Source organism: Gadus macrocephalus, chromosome 16 (genome assembly GCF_031168955.1).
Source record: "Gadus macrocephalus chromosome 16, ASM3116895v1".
In the NCBI taxonomy this organism is placed as follows: Eukaryota; Metazoa; Chordata; class Actinopteri; order Gadiformes; family Gadidae; genus Gadus; species Gadus macrocephalus.
In genome coordinates, this window is record NC_082397.1 from 1,585,452 (window position 1) to 1,607,531 (window position 22,080).

A 22,080-nucleotide genomic window follows, 5' to 3' on the forward strand; every position below is an offset into this window, starting at 1 on the left:
TGTCATTTAATTGTATTTTCTTGTATCTGTCGTCTCAGACGTATGAAGCAGGTCGCACTCTCACGGAGAAACGGCAGATCCGGAGGGATGCAAAAAAATTCACTCTTAAAGGTATTATGTAATTAAATAAATAACATTTTATGCAGTCCATCATTATTCATCTTCTATTTCACAAATGAGTAGGCCCTGCAAAGGAAACTGAATTAAGTTATGCGCAATCTACAGCTGATGCAGTGCTGATGTATGTTCTCTCCCTCTTTCTAGGGAATTGTTTGTACTACCTTGGGGAGAATGGCCTTTCAATGAGGAGGGTGATCCTCACTGAGAAGGAGAAGGATGAGGTGCTGACGGAAGTCCATGCTGGCCACTTTGCAGTCAAGAGGATGACGGACAAGATCAACCAACGCTTCTACTGGAAGGGAATTACCAGAGATGTTCAGGAATGGGCAAGTGATCAATTTGTTCAAGTTGTGTTTGATCCAGATCAGCTCTAATATTTCCTGTGATACGCTGAGGCACATGAGATTTAACACTAGGAACGCCGGGCCATTTTTACTTACTACTAGCGCCACAAGAGGGGTCAAATGACCCCTATGTCCTTTGAATGAGAGAATAATTTATAGTGATTGCCTTATATAAGTAATTGTTAATTCAAACTACTGTGACACGCAAAGAACATCACCTCTACTCTAGAGCATATTATTAAATCTGTTGTGTTTAATCTCCTTGTGTTGTAAAGGTGAAAACCTGTATGTCATGCCAGAGGTTTGAGCATGTGAAAACGGAGGCACCAGAGTTGAAGCCCATCAAACCGAAGTCACCATGGCATATGATTGGTGAGATATCTTGCTTTTGGGTTCTGTGAAATGGCTACAACCTCTCAAAGTCATAATTTAATTTGTATTATTTTCTTAATGTACTGTATTGCCATTTCTACCTCTCTAACGTCATGGCCTGTGGGTATGTGTTTATTTCTGTCCCTACTCTAGGTGTTGACCTAATTGGACCATTCAAAGCCTCTAAGAATGGGAACCGCTTCTGTCTGACAGCAACTGACTTCTTTACCAAGTGGGTGGAGGCCAGGCCCATCATGGACAAGAGTGCAATTGCCACATCACAGGTGTGTAAATCATAGCAACATTTGCAGCGTAGTCACATATTGTGAATGCAGAATGTTGTTACAACTGACAGAAAAGTTTGGCGGGGGGATGGAGAATGATTTCAGCTTCTTTTGATGTTCCACAGGCTATGATGGACATTTTCTACACCCATGGGGCTCCTGAGGTCATCTTGACCGACCAGGGTCGTGAATTCTGGAACAAGGTGGAGTATTTACACATATAGATGTGTCATTTAACAGTGGTTGATCAACACTGGCAAACAAGAAACCTAATAACTGTTGAATTCCTTAATTCAGGTAAACAAGTCCATGTTTGAGGAGTTTGGGGTCGGCACCGAATCACATCAGCATACCATCCTCAGGTATAGTGTATAGTATGTATGGGATAATGTACAGTGAGACGGTCATTATTGAGAAATTAACCCCAACAGGGTGATGCAGGACCCCGACTGGAATATGATCAGAACGGTGTCCATAGCAAAAGTCTGTTATTCATAGCAGCGGTCTGCTATACAGAAATAACAGACCGTAGAATGCCCTAATTGACCAATCAGAATCGAATATTCAACAAAGCTTTGTAATAAAGAAATATAACTGACATAAAAGAAAGATCGATAAGCTTCTAAATAATGTTACTATTAACTTATACATATTTGTATTCCCCTTGCTGTTTTTACAGACCAACGGACTGGATGAGAGGACCAATCAAACATTGAAGCGGTCCATTGGCAAGAACCTTGATGGACAACAGGAGAGGTGGGAAGCCAAATTAAAATAAATTGTTTTTTCAAATAACTGTTGTGTCCAAGCCTCTTCCAGGTATTCGCCCTATCGTCTGATGTATGGACGGGAGCCACGTCTGTTTTCAGAGGTGTGTAGTGGTGGACTTTTTCATATTACCATATTAACAATTTCTAAATCAAAATTTTTACTCTTCGGGGAGGAAGTTACACTTTGTATGGTATAAGGAGACGACTTAACAGTGGGGAATCAACATGAAAAGTATATATGTCAAAATAATAATTTCTATGAGGCTGAACGTACTTTTATTGCTTGTCCTTTGCCTTTCCTATGTTACTTAAGACCACTGGAGATCTTCCAGATGATGTGGCCATTGCTTCTCCAGATAACGAGGACATCGAAAAGTACGTCCAGGCAAGGGCTGAGAGCGATGGAAAGGTCCATGACAAGGCAAGTGTTTTATAAATGGGAAGCAAATCATTATTTATATTATTATCATTATGTATTTATGTTTTTTTCTTTATATTTGAGGACATCTCTAGTAGTTAAGCTAGTTGCCTTGCACAGAAAGGCAATTGTGAGGGCAGAATATTCATATATCGATTAACTATCCTGCATCAGGTGATTGCCAACATAGAGAAGGCCCAGGAGAGACAGAAAGAGGCATACAAGAGGAGGACCAAGAGGGGGACCAAGCGCTTCAGGATCACACCAGGCATGGAGGTCCTGAAGAAGAATGAGAGGAAGCGTGGAAGGCATGGTCAAACCATGGACCCAGATTGGCCAACTGTGTTGAGGTAAATGGTTAAGATACCCAAAAATGGTTAAGACATCAAAGGCATCACGTTTCGAGGACCCCCTCGAAAACAAGATGCTTCATCTCAAGGGGCTTATCTTGCCAATAAATAAATACAATTAATGGTTATATATATATATATATATATATATATATATATATATATATATATATAACAAAACTCATCTAGCTCTCACATTGATGTTTGATTTTTTTCAGGGTTACTGAGGTTACGGACAATAACTTTGTGCAGCTGGAGACCTTGGATGGAAAGCCATTGAAGACCAGGACACCCTATGCTTCAGTGAAGCCTGTGCGAAGTAGAAGAAGAAGTATGTTAATTGAATTATTAAAATCTAGACTATACTGAGAAGTGATTATGCAGCTTTTTGATAAGGTGCTTCTTTCCCCTTTAGGATCCCAGGCTGCCTGTCCCACCAAGGAGACTGTGTCCGATCTATCCGAGCCAGCAGATTCAGAGTTGGAGGAGGACTTACTAGAGGTAAATATTACAGTTAGTCTTAATTTCACTTAATAAATACTTTAGTTGCTCTATTACATGCTCACATTGTTGCTAAATGAGTGAGATGTTTGTTTTTTTGGTTTCAGGACTTGGATGTTGTCATCACTAGTGTCCAGCCAGGCCGGGCTTATCTAGCTTCACTGAGCAATAGGGTGGAGGGCTTCAGGGCCATGCTCAGCAACCCAAGTACTTGGTTGGATGACCGTGCTATGGACCATGCTCAGGCCCTGCTTAAGGCTAAGTACCCCAACGTCAACGGGCTCTACGCTACCACCTCCCTTTGCTTGCTGTCCACTTTGCCCGAGCCAGCCCAAGGGTTTGTACAGATACTCAATGTTTCTGCAAATCACTGGGTTACGGTAAGTGACATTGGCTGCCAGGGAGGTTCAGTAAACATTTTTGACTCCCTAGGACACACCAGGACAGAGGTCTTTATTGAACAGGTCACAGGTCTGCTTGCTTTTCCAGGGAAGAGTGTCCGACTGCAGTGGCCTGACATACAGCAGCAGGCAGGTGGCTCAGATTGTGGACTATTTGCTATTGCCAACAGTTTTGCTCTCTGCAGCGGTGAGGGTCCCAGCACAGTCCAATACCATCAAGGACAAATGCGCAGTCACCTCTTTTCCTGTTTTCAGGCTGGAGAAGTGCAACTGTTCCCTAGAGCCATGAGGTCCCCCACTGCCGAGCCATTCGCCATTGATGTGGATGTGCACTGCCTCTGCAGACGGACCATCAGGCAAGGAAAAGCACCTCTGGTCCCATGCAGGAGGTGTGATAGGCCCTTTCACCAGTCCTGTCTTTCCCATGTGCAGAATATTTATGAATACATTTGTCCAAATTGTCAAATCATATTCTAACTATTCTGCTCAGTTTTTTTCCTTAGTAGGACTGGTAGGTATGAGTCCCTTTGCTGGAGAGTTATTTGGTTCTTGTTAATATTCAGATTTTCCTTAATAGTTCTACTGTTAATATTGCGGTTCGTTTGTTATGGATATTGTATATATTTAATGCATCTTCTAAACAGTATAATATAGCGTGATAAATTATTAAGTTCTGAAATAAAATATGTTTAAAGGCACCCAGTGCAACTTTATGTAAACATTCAATGAAAAATAAACATTCAATTTCTAGTCTTTTTTACACGTAGTAAGTTTCAATAACTCCATACCATTACATATCGACATTCAAGGAGCAAAGATGAGACGTCGCTGTGTGGTGAGAACTGATAGAAAATCGTAAACAACAACAATCGCCGGTGGGGAGAAGCCATTTTTCCATTGACTGGAAGCCTGCTTTATTTATTGTAGGTTACAAAAAATAAAGAAAATGGCGGCATTGTTGTTGTTATCGATTTTTAAATCTGTTCTATAAATAGATTTGAGTTTAGTTGAGTGAGCCTTAAAAAAACAAAAAAAAAAAAAAAAACCTCTCTAAGGTCTGTACCTTGACGTCGGTGAGTGGGCTTACTACTAAAACAGACCATTTTCCATGCCATTTCTGTTTTTCATTGTGGATTTGTTTCCTTCTTTGTCTATCCTTATCTCAAAGACATCTTGGCAGGAAGAGTTTACCATGCAGAGGCCAAAGAACACCAGGGACGTCAAGAATCAGCATCTTCTGGAAGTGTGGTGCATCAACCTGAACCTGGAACAAGCTAGACCTGTCACTCAGCGCTTATAAATGACATGCTAAACTGCATTATCACCTTTTTCATTTTATATTGAAGCATGAACATTACATATAAGATTGTTTTCAATGTTAGTTGTTTATCTGGGGCAAATAATTAAATGTTATTCATATGTGGCCTGGTGTTAGATTAATTGAAATGAGACTGAGATTGAAAGGGTTAAGTGATGCTATGTGTAAGGTAGTGTCAGTATGTTGTGTTAGTGCAGTGGACAACAGTGTTAATATTCGACATAGAGAAGACGGACAGGTTCAGAAAATGATTTATGCCCCAGTCTTGATTGATTTTACAACTAGCCTCATTACAAAGATGTCCTATTCTTAGATCATCAAATATCTGCCACTTTGTTAAATAAATATACTTCCCCATACTGTGCTTGTTTTTTTTTCATTTTCAACTTTACCCTACTCAAATGAATGGTAAGGTTTAGTCCAAAATCCCCTATATCAAGGATATTATTTTAAGTTATCTACTTTTCTATACATATATTATAAACATATTTATTTATATTATCAATGTATTTCTCTAAACACTAATAGCTAAATGTTATGGGGATAACGTGAATAATAATAAAAATAGGCCTACATTTACCAGTTAGTAAATGCCCACTCAGTTTACAAGATAAATTCGATTAAACAATTAAATGCAATACATAAAGTACAAACAAGTGCTATCTAGCGATCCGTTTTCTGTATTATGTTATTTCGTCTTTGGCAACATGAGCGCGAATGCTTTTTGAAACCAACTTTAAACACTCAGTTTACTTGCTAAATTTGATTAAACAATTGAATACAATACAAATATAAAGTTAAAACAAGCGCTATCTAGCGATCCGTTTTCTGTATTATGTTATTTCGTCTTTGGCAACATGAGCGCGAATGCTTTTTGAAACCCACTTTAAACACTCAGTTTACTAGCTAAATTTGATTAAACAATTGAATACAATACAAATATAAAGTTAAAACAAGCGTTATCTAGCGATCCGTTAACTGTATTATGTTATTTCGTCTTTGGCAACATGAGCGCGAATGCTTTTTGAAACCCACTTTAAACACTCAGTTTACTCGCTAAATTTGATTAAACAATTGAATTAAATTCAAATATAAAGTTAAAACAAGCGTTATCTAGCAATCCGTTAACTGTATTATGTTATTTTGTCTTTGGCAACATGAGCGCGAATGTTTTTTTAAACCTTCCCGGCAACGGACGACGCGATCATCTGTTGCAGGGCAGGTTTGTAATGGATTACGCAATGATGACGCGCCCGGTACAAATTTTGCCCCCGGTACAAATTTAGTGTGACACCACCGTTACTTGCCCCGGTTCATCCTTTTAAAAAGGCAAGAAAAGGAAAGACAGAAAATGAAAAGGCAACAACAAAAAAAAAGTTGGAGAATGCTCGAGGAAAAACGAGAATAAATATTGGATTCGCTTTTCAGCGATGGCGACAGCTGAGGGAGTTGAATGGCCTGAAAAGTGACGCAATGGTTGCCGTTGAAGTAAGCCGTAAGCAGCATTAGCGCTCGTGCACGGCTCTGTGTCGAGGGGTTGGGGCAGGGAGTCCTGAAGGGTGGGGGAGGAGTTAAACGGAATTCCGAAGAGAAGCTAATTTCAAATCATGCTAGCTCTCTCACATCGTACAGTATAGCTTTAATGCTATAGAAATGGAACGTATGGACTCGATGTGTTGAAAATGTTGAAAAAGTACAAACGTGAGTCAGGCAAATTATTTATGTTGTAAACAAGCCATACGTTTAGAATTGATAACCCAGAATCCCAAACAGATATTCCAGAAAGCCATACACCTTTGGCCTTGTTTATTAAAATCAAGTATGTATTGATTAAATTAGGTCTTATGTTATTATATGATCAATTATTTATCTGGTGTGTATAAAATGTATTTTGACAGGAAAGAACTATGATATAGAGGGTTACGTTACTTATTGCTCCTAAACCTAGGAGACTTAAACTTACCCAGCTCGCTGTCGCCTTCATGCATTCTGAGGGGCAGAGACGGGGACATCAGACCAGGTCTCTCCTTTCTACTGAATGACTTCAGACTCCTACCAAACCCTGAAAGACAAATAAAAGAATTTGCAGATGGCATTAATTCATTTTCTTTTCACTCAAAAAATACTGAAAAAAAATAAAATTACTTCTTCAGTTTACCAAATTGTTTCAGTGTTTGATCAAAGTGCCACAAATAACCAAGTTGAGTTTCCTACGTGACCTATGTTCCTCCTGTTATAAACACATTTAATAATCATATAGTTTTGTACTAACAACATGATGACTGAATGAAGTTTAATAATTCCTTGGAAAATAATAATAAAATACATTAAAAGAACAACTCACTGATCCGAGCAGAAGTTGGGGTCAGACCCAGGGTCCAGCATAGGTCAGGGTTCCCCTCCATCAGATAATACACCATCAGGCGACTTCCTCTCTCCCCTTTCTCCATCACCGTATCAATGAGACAACGTGCTCTGTCTTTACTGGTCATCTTCCCCGCTACAGTCTTCATCTCCTGGTCATTCAACACATCCATCATCCTAAGGTAATACAGGAGACCGATGACATCGTCGTCAGACAACCTGTCGATTAATTCAGAGCGAATCCTTCTAAGTTCTGAAAGACAAATCAAGAGAAATGGAAAATAATATTAAAACAAAACGTTACAACCATTCTCAGATGACCACTAGTGGTGGTAGTATTGGTTCAAGATGCCACAAAAACCAAACTGATTCCTCAACATCACCTAAAGTTCTGTGTGTTCATCTTAATTCACAGCCTACATGAAGTACATATAGAGGACAATATCTAAGATTTTGGGTGACATTATACAATTGGCTGTCTGGTGCAGTTATCGTAATATTTGATGTTCTTTTGTAAGACAAGGAATCAGAATGTATTGTTAGTGTAGATTTATCTTAATACCAGCTGTTCTTAGATTTGACAGTTCTAAAGAGAGAGTAGAAAGAGCAGAAGAGAGCAAGGTTATGAAACTAAACAACTAAGAACCGCCCTCTCCCTCTTTGCTCCCTCGCTCCCTGTGATTATAATGATAATAACAATAATAATAATAATAATAATAATAATAATATTAACAACAACAACTAGGACTGCAAGCAGCCCCCGAGGTATTCACAGCCCGCCCACCGCCAACCCCAGCGACCGCCTTATCAAGGGATTCACGTCATGATCCTAGACGCAACTATGCCTCCGATAGGGGCGGGGCTTTCTTCAGCACTGGCTCTTATTTAGTCCCCAAATCAAACGTCACACACACACACACACACACACACACACACACACACACACACACACACACACACACACACACACACACACACACACACACACTTTAAAGAAGATGCTGTTTATATGTGATTCTGGGCCCCTACAGGTGAAGAGGAGCATTATTCTTAACAGCAATTACTTTGATTGACACCGAAACTTCAGCAAAGTAGTTGCTGAAAGAACTTCACACACACAATGAGGGAACTTCATTAACACGTTAAACTCACTGATCCGAGCAGAAGTTGGGGTCAGACCCAGGGTCCAGCATAGGTAAGGGTGCCTCTCCGTCAGATAATCAACCATCAGGCTACTCGTTCTCTCCCCTTTCCTCATCACCGTATCAATGAAACAACGTGCTCTGTCTTTACTGGTCATCTTCCCCTCTACAGTCTTCTTCTCCTCGTCATTCAACACATCCATCTTCCTAAGGTAATGCAGGAGATCGATGACATCGTCGTCCGACAACCTGTCGATTAATTTAGAGCGAATCCTTCCAAGTTCTGAAAGACAAATCAAGAGAAATAGAAAATAATATTAAAACAAAACGTAACAACTGTTCTCAGATGACCACTAGTGGTGTTGGTTCAAGATGCTACAAAAACCAAACTGATTTCTCAACATCACCTAAACTTCTGTGTGTTCATCTTAATTCACAGCCTACATGAAGTACATATAGTGGACAATATCTAAGATTTTGAGTGACATTATACAATTGGCTGTCTGGTGCAGTTATTGTAATATTTGATGTTGTTTTGTAAGACAAGGAATTAGAATGTATTGTTAGTGTAGATTTATCTTAACACCAGCTGTTATTAGATTTGACAGTTCTAAAGAGAGAGTAGAAAGAGCAGAAGAGAGCAAGGTTATGAAACTAAACAACTAAGAACCGCCCTCTCCCTCTTTGCTCCCTCGCTCCCTGCGTTTATAATAATAATAATAATAATAATAATAATAATAATAAACAACTAGGACTGCAAACAGCCCCCGAGGTATTCACAGCCCGCCCACCGCCAACCCCAGCGACCGCCTTATCAAGGGATTCACGTCATGATCCTAGACGCAACTATGCCTCCGATAGGGGCGGGGCTTTCTTCAGCACTGGCTCTTATTTAGTCCCCAAATCAAACGTCACACACACACACACACACACACACACACACACACACACACACACACACACACACACACACACACACACACACACACACACACACACACACACACACACACACACACACACTTTAAAGAAGATGCTGTTTATATGTGATTCTGGGCCCCAACAGGTGAAGAGGTGCATTATTCTTAATAGCAATTACTTTGATTGACACCGAAACTTCAGCAAAGTAGTTGCTGAAAGAACTTTACACACATAATGAGGGAACTTCATTAACATATTAAACTCACTGATCAGAGCAGAAGTTGAGGTCAGACCCAGGGTCCAGCATAGGTCAGGGTGCCTCTCCGTCAGATAATCAACCATCAGGCGACTCACTCTCTCCCCTTTCTCAATCACCGTATCAATGAGACAACGTGCTCTGTTTTTACTGGTCATCTTCCCCTCTCCAGTCTTCATCTCCTGGTCATTCAACACATCCATCTTCCTAAGGTAATACAGGAGATCGATGACATCGTCGTCCGACAACCTGTCGATTAATTCAGAGCCAATCCTTCCAAGTTCTGAAAGACAAATCAAGAGAAATGGAAAATAATATTAAAACAAAACAATACAGCTATTCTCAGATGACCACTAGTGGTGGTAGTGTTGGTTCAAGATGCCACAAAAACCAAACTGATTCCTCAACATCACCTAAACTTCTGTGTGTTCATCTTTATTCACAGCCTACATGAAGTACATATAGTGGACAATATTTAAGTCTGGTGCAGTTATCGTAATATTTGATGTTGTTTTGTAAGACAAGGAATCAGAATGTATTGTTAGTGTAGATTAATCTTAATACCAGCTGTTCTTAGATTGGACAGTTCTAAAGAGAGAGTAGAAAGAGCAGAAGAGAGCAAGGTTATGAAACTAAACAACTAAGAACCGCCCTCTCCCTCTTTGCTCCCTCGCTCCCTGCGTTTATAATGATAATAATAATAATAATAATAATAATAATAATAATAATAATAATAATAATAAACAACTAGAGCCCTGTACCACGAAGCTCGCTTAGAGGGTTAGCGAGGTATGTTGAGCTCCAAGCCTGGGTTAGTTGTACCACGAAAGTCGATCTCTTTTAGCGTCGCTGTATCACCATGGTGACTAAAGGCCGATTTATGCTCAGTTACGTAAGCGTAAGCGCAAGCGCAAGAGGCCCTTGCGCGCCCTTGCGTGCCCTTGCGCACCCCTTGCGCGACTTCTCACGTCTTGCATGCGTCGGGCGATTTTTCTAGACTTGCGTCATTTTTTACGTAAGCTTTTACGCGAGCCGCGCAGCCTGCAAGGCTGTGATTGGTCTGCTCGTCTGGTTACTACTTCCTGTCTGGAGTATCACATTTCCTGTTTTCATACCGCCACCTACCACCCGATCTGGCACATAATTATGCAAACCCTTTATGCGAACCCTTCCACAGGGGCAAAGTGCTATTTTGATGCGCGACATCAAACAGCTGATGCGGGATTGTGAGCCATTTTAATGATCTTGTCACCCGATATTCGTTCTATTAGGCCTACTGGCCTTATTTGTTTTAGTGTTAGCCTATTTGAATTAATTACGTAATGTTTTGTGTTCACGTTCTATGTGAAACATAAGTGTTCATGTTCTGTGTGAAACATAAGTTCAGTAGCCTCTTTGAGTGAATGAAATTTGAAAGCGTGAGTGTGTAGTGAATGAAAAATGTGTGCGTGTATGGTGGGACTATTTTCTGTATTTGATAAATAAACCCCTTTCCTCTAATAATGCTGCCTACCATATAATTTATGTGGACATTATGCGCTATAGCTTAAAGCCTTTGGCTATAGGCCTACACTTAAATAATTCATTCATCTGTCAAGGCAGTAGCTGTTGTATAAACATTTTATATGGATATGAATTAATGAGTTTGACGTAAACCAAATTAGGTAACTTGTGTAACATGATAACTAATGAATCAAAAGTCATGCTTCCAAGTGACCAATGTATATATATTTATTGGTCAGTGCGCATACCCAATCGTAGCACATTGTACTGGTGGGGAAACACGCCAGCATCTGACAAAAAATGATCTGCCAGCTGCTCCCTGACAAGGGCCGGTTTTGGTGAGAGTCGGGAAGATATCGGATGACTCGCGAAAGGAGATCATCAAACTTTGGCACATAAACAAACCAACGACTCCCACAGACAAAGACGTCATTCTCGAGGTCGTCTTCAACGAAAAACTTTACTCCACATATTACTCCACCTACTGTTCTGGCGGTAAATTGCTTGGCAAAACGCGCAACACGCGCAACCTAAAAGGGAGCATGAATTGCTTTGAGTAAATTTTGCGCAACAACGTAACACCAACGCTGAAGCATGCAGCCGCCTTTAAGGTGCGGCCACACCAGACGCGTATCTCGCGTACCTCGCGTATAAAATCGCCATTTTTTCCATAGGGAACCATTGGTTTACGCGCGTATGAGACGCGTACACGCGTTACATGCGTATAAGCAACATTTTACTCGCGTTAGGGCCCTTACATAGTCGACGCAACGCTACGCTACGCGTCCAAAAGGCTACGCGATGCGACGCTTCGGCCGCCATTAAGCGTCGAAGCGTAGCAAAACGCGTCCTCCAAATTTTTGATACGCGACGCGCCGATCCATGCAATACCAAGCGTTGTCGGTGGGGGCGATACTGCAAATATTGTACATTATTACTACTATAGGTTATATTTACAGAAGAACATATGAGAGGATGCGGGAACGTGATAAGAATGACTTGACGTCTCTTTTACTAATTATTTGAGCCAATTTATGCGAACCCTTCCACAGGGTCAAAGTGCTATTTTGATGCGCGACATCAGACAGCTGATGCGGGATTGTGAGCCATTTTAATGATCTTCTTGTCACCCGATATTCGTTCTATTGCTGGCCTTATTTGTTTTAGAATTAGCCTATTTGAATTAATTACGTAATGTTTTGTGTTCACGTTCTATGTGAAACATAAATGTTCATGTTCTGTGTGAAACATAAGTTCAGTAGCCTCTTTGAGTGAATGAAATTTGAAAGCGTGAGTGTGTAGTGAATGAAAAATGTGTGCGTGTATGGTGGGACTATTTTCTGTATTTGATAAATAAACCCCTTTTCTCTAATAATTTTGCCTACCATATAATTTCTGTGGACATTATGCGCTATAGCTTAAAGCCTTTGGCTATAGGCCTACACTTAAATAATTCATTCATCTGTCACGGCAATAGCTCGTTGTATAAACATTTTATATGGATATGAATTAATGAGTTTGACGTAAACCAAATTAGGTAACTTGTGTAACATGATAACTAATGAATCAAAAGTCATGCTTCCAAGTGACCAATGTATATACATTTATTGGTCAGTGCGCATACCCAATCGTAGCACATTGTACTGGTGGGGAAACACGCCAGCATCTGACAAAAAATAATCTGCCAGCTGCTCCCTGACAAGGGCCGGTTTTGGTGAGTCGTGAAGATATCGGATGACTCGCGAAAGGAGATCATCAAACTTTGGCGCCGACATCCGAAAATACGGGAAATGCCTCTCCTCGTCCATGCTTCGCATTGGAAGCAGCAGAGAAACAAATCCCCATCCTGATATCGTGTGGTATTTAAAGGGCGCACATACCACCGCATATCTCTGCGCTTCATCACTCTTCTTCCGTAGCCACTTTGATCGGAACGTCACCTGGAACGTCCCCACGCGAAAACACCGGTGACTCTGCTGCCACCCATGGCGTGAGTGGTGTATTGCATGTCATGCATTGCCCGCGACGTTCGCGTATGCTGTGTAGACTATGAAAGGAAGCGCGACGCTCGCGTCACTCACGTCGTTTACGCGCGTCGCTCGCGTCGACTATGTAAGGGCCCTTAGGGGCGTATGAGGCGCGTATATATACGCGCGTACATATACGCGCGTACATATACGCGCGTACATATACGCGCGTACATATATACGCGCGTACGTGAGGAGTTCAAAAAATTTAACTTTTTACGCTCATACGCGCCGCAATAGCCAATCAGCGTTGAGCTTGACCCGACGTCACTGGCAGAGAGTAGTGAGCTTGGACAGAAGCATACGGCCGACATCTTTCTTTATTCTGTGTGGAAATAGTAACATAGTTACGCCATTAAATGCTTTTATGGAAACATTTTTAGCGAGAAATGTGCATTTTACTTTCATAATGTTCGCTCGGTGAATGTGAAGGATGTTTGGTTTGATAGTTATGACGAAGAGGGAACGCTCCGTTCACTTGCATGGACAGAGTCTCTGGTTACTAAGCAACCTCAACGTCTTGGCGGACTATATATCTGCTGATCAACACTACGAATGCTGGAAACACACCAGACACACCATGTGAAGTTATTTAACCCGATTATTGTTATTTATATCCGAGATTATTTAATCTAACCCGATCTAAACTCTATCACCCAAACACGGCGGCGTTTGGGTTTCCTACCTCGGACTCCAGCGCAGCCATGTCCATGGCAGCCACGGCCGGCAACTTTCTTTATTCTGGGTGGAAATAGTAACATAGTTACGCCATTAAATGCGTTTATGGAAACATTTCTAGCGAGAAATGTGCATTTTACTTTCATAATGTTCGCTCGGTGAATGTGAAGGATGTTTGGTTTGATAGTTATGACGAAGAGTGAACGCTCCGTTCACTTGCATGGACAGAGTCTCTGATTGCTAAGCAACCTCAACGTCTTGGCGGACTATTTCTCTGCTGATCAACACTACGAATGCTGGAAACACACCAGACACACCATGTGAAGTTATTTAACCCGATTATTGTTATTTATATCCGAGATTATTTAATCTAACCCGATCTAAACTCTATCATCCACCCAAACACGGCGGCGTTTGGGTTTCCTTCCTCGGACCCCTAAATCCAGCGCAGCCACAGGCTGAGGGGGGGAAGTTTTGGGCGGTCTCATCTACGCGCGTATGCGTACGCGCGTGTCTGACCATTTTTGACACAAAATGGTCAAGCAACATTTTAGCTGCGTTACGCACGTACATGGTACGCGAGGTACGCGCTTGGTGTGTTCGCACCTTTATGCTCGCAACCAAATCTGGTCGGGAGCAGTTTTTCGGAGTCTAGCCGGAGATCGGCTACTTAAATCGGCGTGCGCAGCTTCCTAGCCCCTCCTCTGACAATGGCGTCACCATTTGTGGGTGTTCCCGTGGACCCCGGCGCACTTCTCGTACAGGCGTCTCTCCGGAGACAGAGGGTTTTACGGGACAGAACCGATCCCTTGGCATTGTCTGACGATATTCAGATTTCAGACTTTATTGTCATTTTGCAAACAACGAAATTGGGGTTCTTCATGAGAGATACAGATTCTTATCAGAGGGTGTTCGTTATTTGATCGTCCTTTTGGACCTTATGTAGACAATGCTTACTGTTGCGCATTGCGTCTCCGTGACAGAGTGCTAGAGTGGAGGTAGCGCGTCAGTCTGGAATTTCTGCGCGGGGGGTTCGACTCCCAAGTGACGCGAATTCATGTGAAGCTTAAAAAGTCCCAATTCTCATGCATATGGAATACTTATTCACTAAAGCAATTGGAATTATATTTTTGTGCTTATTTCGAACTTGAACCCATATTTTCAAGGCCGTGCTGGCACCACATCTATGGGGGTAAAATGCATGATGATAGACCGGCGAATTTGAACCCCGGTCGCTGGCGTTCGGTTCTTATACTAATCCACTACGCTACAGCCGCTACCTCTCAGCGGTCGAAAACATGCGATACATTTCTTAAATAGGGTGTATTTAAAGTGAATTCCCTAAATGATAGAATAAGGCAGGATGGTACGTTGCTTATGTATTTTTAAATCATCATCATTCTATTTGGATTAATGGCGAACAATTCTGCATTTGGCATAGTTATTTTACAGACAATATGCAGAATATTTTCACTTATACTCATATAGACTGCTTGATCTATCTTAAAGGTGAGAAAAATGACGCAAAAAACGCCCCTTTCACGTGAACGCGCACTGAACCTAAAGCGGAAAACCCATAGACATCTTATAGGTAGACGGAGCATCGAATGCTACCGCCTACTGGCGCTGACGAGACGCGGGGCCGCCATCTTGGAGTGGTCATCCGCTCCACTCAGTGTAATCCGTTTGGCTGGAGCAATGAACTGTCAAGCGCATTTAATTAATCATACCTCACTGAATACCACTGATTTTCATGCGTTTTTTTGTCATACGTGTAGCTATGATAAAGGCCACATGGTTTGGCGTGTTTTATTATTCAATACCAATTATACCAATAGTACGGTAATGTTAAATCTTGCTTGTGAAAAGTAATCCCCCGATTCCTATTATGGATTGTCCGCCGATTTGAGCAGGAATACGCTGAACAACAGCCCGGCATCCTGTTTCTGCTGCTGTTGCTGCTCCCGGTTGACCACTCCAAGATGGCGGCCGTATTTCTCGCGTCCCAGCAGCCAATGCTCCGTCTACCTATAAGATGTCTATGGGAAAACCTGGTTCTACGAATTGAATCTAAAGTAAGCTTCGTGTTACCATTTAACTCGCCTCGTTTCCACATACGTACATTCTCGTATGCGATCCAACCGTCTCCGACCGAAAGTCCATTCATTCCTATGTGATTCTCCGTAATGTCCGTTTTTCCTCCGAGACTCCTCCCCTCCGTAAAATTTCTGTCCGGTATGTCCGTAATATACGTTCAAAAAATTTAACTTTCGCCGTCGTTTTACGGAGATACCGTATGAAAGTTTTTATGTTTTTCACAAAACTTGTAGGCTAAGTACCTTGCAGGCCAAACTCCTCAGCGATCTCTTTCCAAGCCTGTTGGTTTTATTTTTATCTCTGTATATGTCGATCCTCATGTTCCAAAGTACCGGTCTCCTATCCGCTTATCCGGGGTCGGGTCGCGGGGGGAGCAGCTCATGCAGGGGGCCCCAGACTTCCCTTTCCCGGGCCACATTGACCAACTCTGAAGGGGGGATCCCGAGGCGTTCCCAGGCCAGTGTTGAGATATAATCTCTCCAACTAGTCCTGGGTCTTCCCCGAGGTCTCCTCCCCACTGGACGTGCCTGAAACACCTCCCAAGGAAGGCGCCCAGTGGGCATCCTTACCAGATACCCGAACCACCTCAGCTGACTCCTTTCTAAGTAAAGGAGCAGCGGCTCTAATCCAAGTTAGGGAGACGCCAGCCACCCTTCTGAGAAAACTCATCTCGGCCGCTTGTACCCGCGATCTCGTCCTTTCGGTCATCACCCAGCCCTCATGACCATAGGTGAGGATAGGAACGAAGATCGACCGGTAGATCGAGAGCTTTGCCTTGCGGCTCAGCTCTCTTTTCGTCACAACGGTGCGGTAAAGCGAACGCAATACCGCCCCCGCTGCTCCGATTCTCCGGCCAATCTCACGCTCCATAGTACCCTCACTCGCGAACAAGACCCTGAGGTACTTGAACTCCTTCATTTGGGCACTCATTTCCTACCCGGAGTAAGCAATCCGCTGATTTCTCCTAACATATTTTGTCCGTAAATAAATTCATGCCCGTACGTAAAACACTAGCGACTCCTTCCGTAAATTAACGGAAGCACGGACACGAAAAACATACGTATGTGGAAACGAGGCGTGATTGCGAGTTGCGGCTCTGTCGAGCCAGGTTTTCCCAAGAAAGCCTGGGTATGTTCAGCGAGCTTCGTGGTATAGGGCACAGGACTGCAAGCAGCCCCCGAGGTATTCACAGCCCGCCCACCGCCAACCCCAGCGACCGCCTTATCAAGGGATTCACGTCATGATCCTAGACGCAACTATGCCTCCGATAGGGGCGGGGCTTTCTTCAGCACTGGCTCTTATTTTAGTCCCCAAATCAAACGTCACACACACACACACACACACACACACACACACACACACACACACACACACACACACACACACACACACACACACACACACACACACACACACACACACACACACACTTCAAAGAAGATGCTGTTTATGTGTGATTCTGGGCCCCTGCAGGTGAAGAGGTGCATTATTCTTAAAGGGGTAGTTCGGAATTTTGGACATAGGGCCTGATTCCCAAGTGAGCTTTGGTATTCTTTATCACTGGAGACAGTTTTCAACACATTTCATTCAGTCCTTCTAGTTGCAGAGTTCGGTCGTGCTAGGCTAGCGCACGTCAACGGGCAATACTAGCCTGCTATTAAAAACAGTGTTACCCACTCCACAGTACACCCGAAGTAAATCAATTATAACGACAGACTATAAATTTAAATGTCTGTTTATAGAATAATGTTAGAAATAAAACCAACCTTGCATTGCATTGCATTTTGAGGGAATTGCTGGGTCACAGCAGCAGTGTTATATTCCTGGTAGCAGGCTACGGCAGCGGCGGACTGATACCTAGGTTACCGGCTCTAGTTTGTTTACCTGCCGCTGTCATTGCGACAAACGCAGAGTACAGGGAACGAAGGAATTCTATTAGCGTATTCAATTAACAAGATATGACCACATTTGGAGGAGTTAGCGATGCATCTGCTTTTGAAGACGATTATGAGGAATTTGTTGTATCCAACGAACCGTACATGTACGTGCCGGTGTTTTGATGTCCAAGCCAGAAGCAACAAGCCACAGTTGAGTCCTTTCTGGATCTCGCACTGGAAATTGGTGGAAACTTTGTGGTGCCCATCTGTAGCGTATATTTCTACAATTTCTAAAAGCACACTGAACCACCATGTTGCCTAGTCGTTCAATTGCGCTTCTGTCCCACGCTTCTCTGTTTACGTTCTTCTGTCGTGATTCGGTTACAAAACTAACCGGCACATAGTAAAATTCCGCTTCTGCTGAGAAAGTAGTCCCTTGATGATTCATGCGATGCAAGGTTAGTTTTATTTCTAACATTTCTCTATCAACACAGACATTTAAATCTATAGTCTGGCGTTATAATTGATTTACCTCGGGTGTACTGTGGAGTGGGTAAGACTGTTTTTAATAGCAGGCTAGCATTGCCCGTTGCCGTGCGCTAGCCTAGCACGAGCGAACTCTGCAACTAGAAGGACTGAATGATATGTGTTGAAAACTGTCCCCAGTGATAAAGAATACCAATGCTTACTTGGGAATCAGGCGCTATGTCCGAAATTCCGAACTACCCCTTTAATAGCAATTACTTTGATTGACACCGAAACTTCAGCAAAGTAGTTGTTGAAAGAACTTTACACACATAATGAGAGAACTTCATTAACATGTTGAACTCACTGATCCGAGCAGAAGTTGGGGTCAGACCCAGGGTCCAGCATAGGTCAGGGTGCCTCTCCGACAGATAATCAACCATCAGGCGACTTCCTCTCTCCCCTTTCTCCATCACCGTATCAATGAAACAACGTGCTCTGTCTTTACTGGTCATCTTCCCCTCTACAGTCTTCTGCTCCTCGTCATTCAACACATCCATCTTCCTAAGGTAATGCAGGAGATCGATGACATCGTCGTCCGACAACCGGTCGATTAATTCAGAGCGAATCCTTCTAAGTTCTGAAAGACAAATCAAGAGAAATGGAAAATAATATTAAACAAAACGTTACAACTATTCTCAGATGACCACTAGTGGTGGTAGTGTTGGTTCAAGATGCCACAAAAACCAAACTGATTCCTCAACATCACCTAAACTTCTGTGTGTTCATCTTAACTCACAGCCTACATGAAGTACATATAGTGGACAATATCTACGATTTTGGGTGACATTATACAATTGGCTGTCTGGTGCAGTTATCGTAATATTTGATGTTCTTTTGTAAGACAAGGAATCAGAATGTATTGTTAGTGTAGATTTATCTTAACACCAGCTGTTCTTAGATTTGACAGTTCTAAAGAGAGTAGAAAGAGCAGAAGAGAGCAAGGTTATGAAACTAAACAACTAAGAACCACCCTCTCCCTCTTTGCTCCCTCGCTCCCTGCGTTTATATTAATAATAATATTAATAATAATAAAAATGATAATAATAATAATAACAACTAGGACTGCAAGCAGCCCGCGAGGTATTCACAGCCCGCCCACCGCCAACCCCAGCGACCGCCTTATCAAGGGATTCACGTCATGATCCTAGACGCAACTATGCCTCCGATAGGGGCGGGGCTTTCTTCAGCACTGGCTCTTATTTTAGTCCCCAAATCAAACGTCACACACACACACACACACACACACACACACACACACACACACACACACACACACACACACACACACACACACACACACACACACACACACACACACACACACTTAAAAGAAGATGCTGTTTATGTGTGATTCTGGGCCCCTACAGGTGAAGAGGTGCATATTTCTTAATAGCAATTACTTTGATTGACACCGAAACTTCAGCAAAGTAGTTGCTGAAGAAACTTTACACACACAATGAGGGAACTTCATTAACATGTTAAACTCACTGATCCAAGCAGAAGTTGGGGTCAGACCCAGGGTCCAGCATAGGTCAGGGTGCCTCTCCGTCAGATAATCAACCATCAGGCTACTCGCTCTCTCCCCTTTCTCCATCACCGTATCAATGAGACAACATGCTCTGTCTTTACTGGTCATCTTCTCCTCTACAGTCTTCTTCTCCTCGTCATTCAACACATCCATCTTCCTAAGATAATACAGGAGACCGATGACATCGTCGTCCGACAACCAGTCGATTAATTCAGAGCGAATCCTTCCAAGTTCTGAAAGACAAATCAAGAGAAATGGAAAATAATATTAAAACAAAACATTACAACTATTCTCAGATTACCACTAGTGGTGGTTGTGTTGGTTCAAGATGCCACAAAAACCAAACTGATTCCTCAACATCACCTAAACTTCATCTTAACTCACAGCCTACATGAAGTACATATAGAGGACAATATCTAAGGTTTTGGGTGACATTATACAATTGGCTGTCTGGTGCAGTTATCGTAATATTTGATGTTCTTTTGTAAGACAAGGAATCAGAATGTATTGTTAGTGTAGATTTATCTTAATACCAGCTGTTCTTAGATTTGACAGTTCTAAAGAGAGAGTAGAAAGAGCAGAAGAGAGCAAGGTTATGAAACTAAACAACTAAGAACCGCCCTCTCCCTCTTTGCTCCCTCGCTCCCTGTGATTATAATGATAATAACAATAATAATAATAATAATAATAATATTAACAACAACAACTAGGACTGCAAGCAGCCCCCGAGGTATTCACAGCCCGCCCACCGCCAACCCCAGCGACCGCCTTATCAAGGGATTCACGTCATGATCCTAGACGCAACTATGCCTCCGATAGGGGCGGGGCTTTCTTCAGCACTGGCTCTTATGTTAGTCCCCAAATCAAACGTCACACACACACACACACACACACACACACACACACACACACACACACACACACACACACACACACACACACACACACACACACACACACACACACTTAAAAGAAGATGCTGTTTATGTGTGATTCTGGGCCCCTACAGGTGAAGAGGTGCATTATTCTTAACAGCAATTACTTTGATTGACACCGAAACTTCAGCAAAGTAGTTGCTGGAAAAACTTTACACACACAATGAGGGAACTTCAGTAACATGTTAAACTCACTGATCAGAGCAGAAGTTGGGTTCAGACCCGGGATTAAGCATAGGTCAGGGTGCCTCTCCTTCAGATAATCAACCATCAGGCGACTTTCTCTCTCCCCTTTCTCCATCACCGTATCAATGAGACAACGTGCTCTGTCTTTACTGGTCATCTTCTCCTCTACAGTCTTCTTCTCCTCGTCATTCAACGCATCCATCTTCCTAAGATAATACAGGGGACCGATGACATCGTCGTCAGACAACCTGTCGATTAATTCAGAGCGAATCCTTTCAAGTTCTGAAAGACAAATCAAGAGAAATGGAAAATAATATTAAAACAAAACGTTACAACTATTCTCAGATTACCACTAGTGGTGGTAGTGTTGGTTCAAGAGGCCACAAAAACCAAACTCATTTCTCAACATCACCTAAACTTCTGTGTGTTCATCTTAATTCACAGCCTACATGAAGTACATATAGTGGACAATATTTAAGGTTTTGGGAGACATTATACAATTGGCTGTCTGGTGCAGCTATCGTAATATTTGATGTTCTTTTGTAAGACAAGGAATCAGAATGTATTGTTAGTGTAGATTTATCTTAATACCAGCTGTTCTTAGATTTGACAGTTCTAAAGAGAGAGTAGAAAGAGCAGAAGAGAGCAAGGTTATGAAACTAAACAACTAAGAACCGCCCTCTCCCTCTTTGCTCCCTCGCTCCCTGCGTTTATAATAATAATAATAATAATAATAATAATAACAACTAGGACTGCAAGCAGCCCCCGAGGTATTCACAGCCCGCCCACCGCCAACCCCAGCGACCGCCTTATCAAGGGATTCACGTCATGATCCTAGACGCAACTATGCCTCCGATAGGGGCGGGGCTTTCTTCAGTACTGGCTCTTATTTGGTCCCCAAATCAAACGTCACACACACACACACACACACACACACACACACACACACACACACACACACACACACACACACACACACACACACACACACACACACACACACACACACACACACACAAACTTCAAAGAAGATGCTGTTAATGTGTGATTCTCGGCCCCTACAGGTGAAAAGGTGCATTATTCTTAACAGCAATTACTTTGATTGACACCGAAACTTCAGCAAAGTAGTTGCTGAAAGAACTTTACACACATAATGAGGG

General features: G+C 42.4%; 2 protein-coding genes and 1 long non-coding RNA gene across 3 annotated transcripts in view; 2 read left to right on the forward strand and 1 right to left on the reverse strand.

The window, feature by feature from the left end:
- LOC132473960 (uncharacterized) overlaps window positions 1-22,080 on the reverse strand; it is a 206,532-nt gene that overhangs the window by 22,700 nt on the left and 161,752 nt on the right. The window lies entirely within an intron of this gene.
- LOC132473973 (uncharacterized) overlaps window positions 1-22,080 on the forward strand; it is an 84,239-nt gene that overhangs the window by 21,605 nt on the left and 40,554 nt on the right. The window lies entirely within an intron of this gene.
- LOC132473963 (uncharacterized) lies at window positions 2,431-5,131 on the forward strand. The gene is made up of 5 exons (XM_060074369.1): window positions 2,431-2,658; window positions 2,877-2,989; window positions 3,074-3,159; window positions 3,267-3,949; window positions 4,729-5,131. Exons 1-5 carry the CDS (start codon window positions 2,579-2,581, stop codon window positions 4,820-4,822), a joined length of 1,056 nt encoding a protein of 351 aa, XP_059930352.1. The 5' UTR covers window positions 2,431-2,578; the 3' UTR covers window positions 4,823-5,131.

What these genes read in the sequence shown, in the direction of transcription:
- LOC132473963 (XM_060074369.1), top strand. Translation starts at nt 2,579, where the DNA reads ATGGAGGTCCTGAAGAAGAATGAGAGGAAGCGTGGAAGGCATGGTCAA. An exon ending in GATTGGCCAACTGTGTTGAG is followed by an intron (nt 2,659 to 2,876) that starts GTAAATGGTTAA and finishes GATTTTTTTCAG; the next exon opens with GGTTACTGAGGTTACGGACA. An exon ending in TGGAGGAGGACTTACTAGAG is followed by an intron (nt 3,160 to 3,266) that starts GTAAATATTACA and finishes TTTTGGTTTCAG; the next exon opens with GACTTGGATGTTGTCATCAC.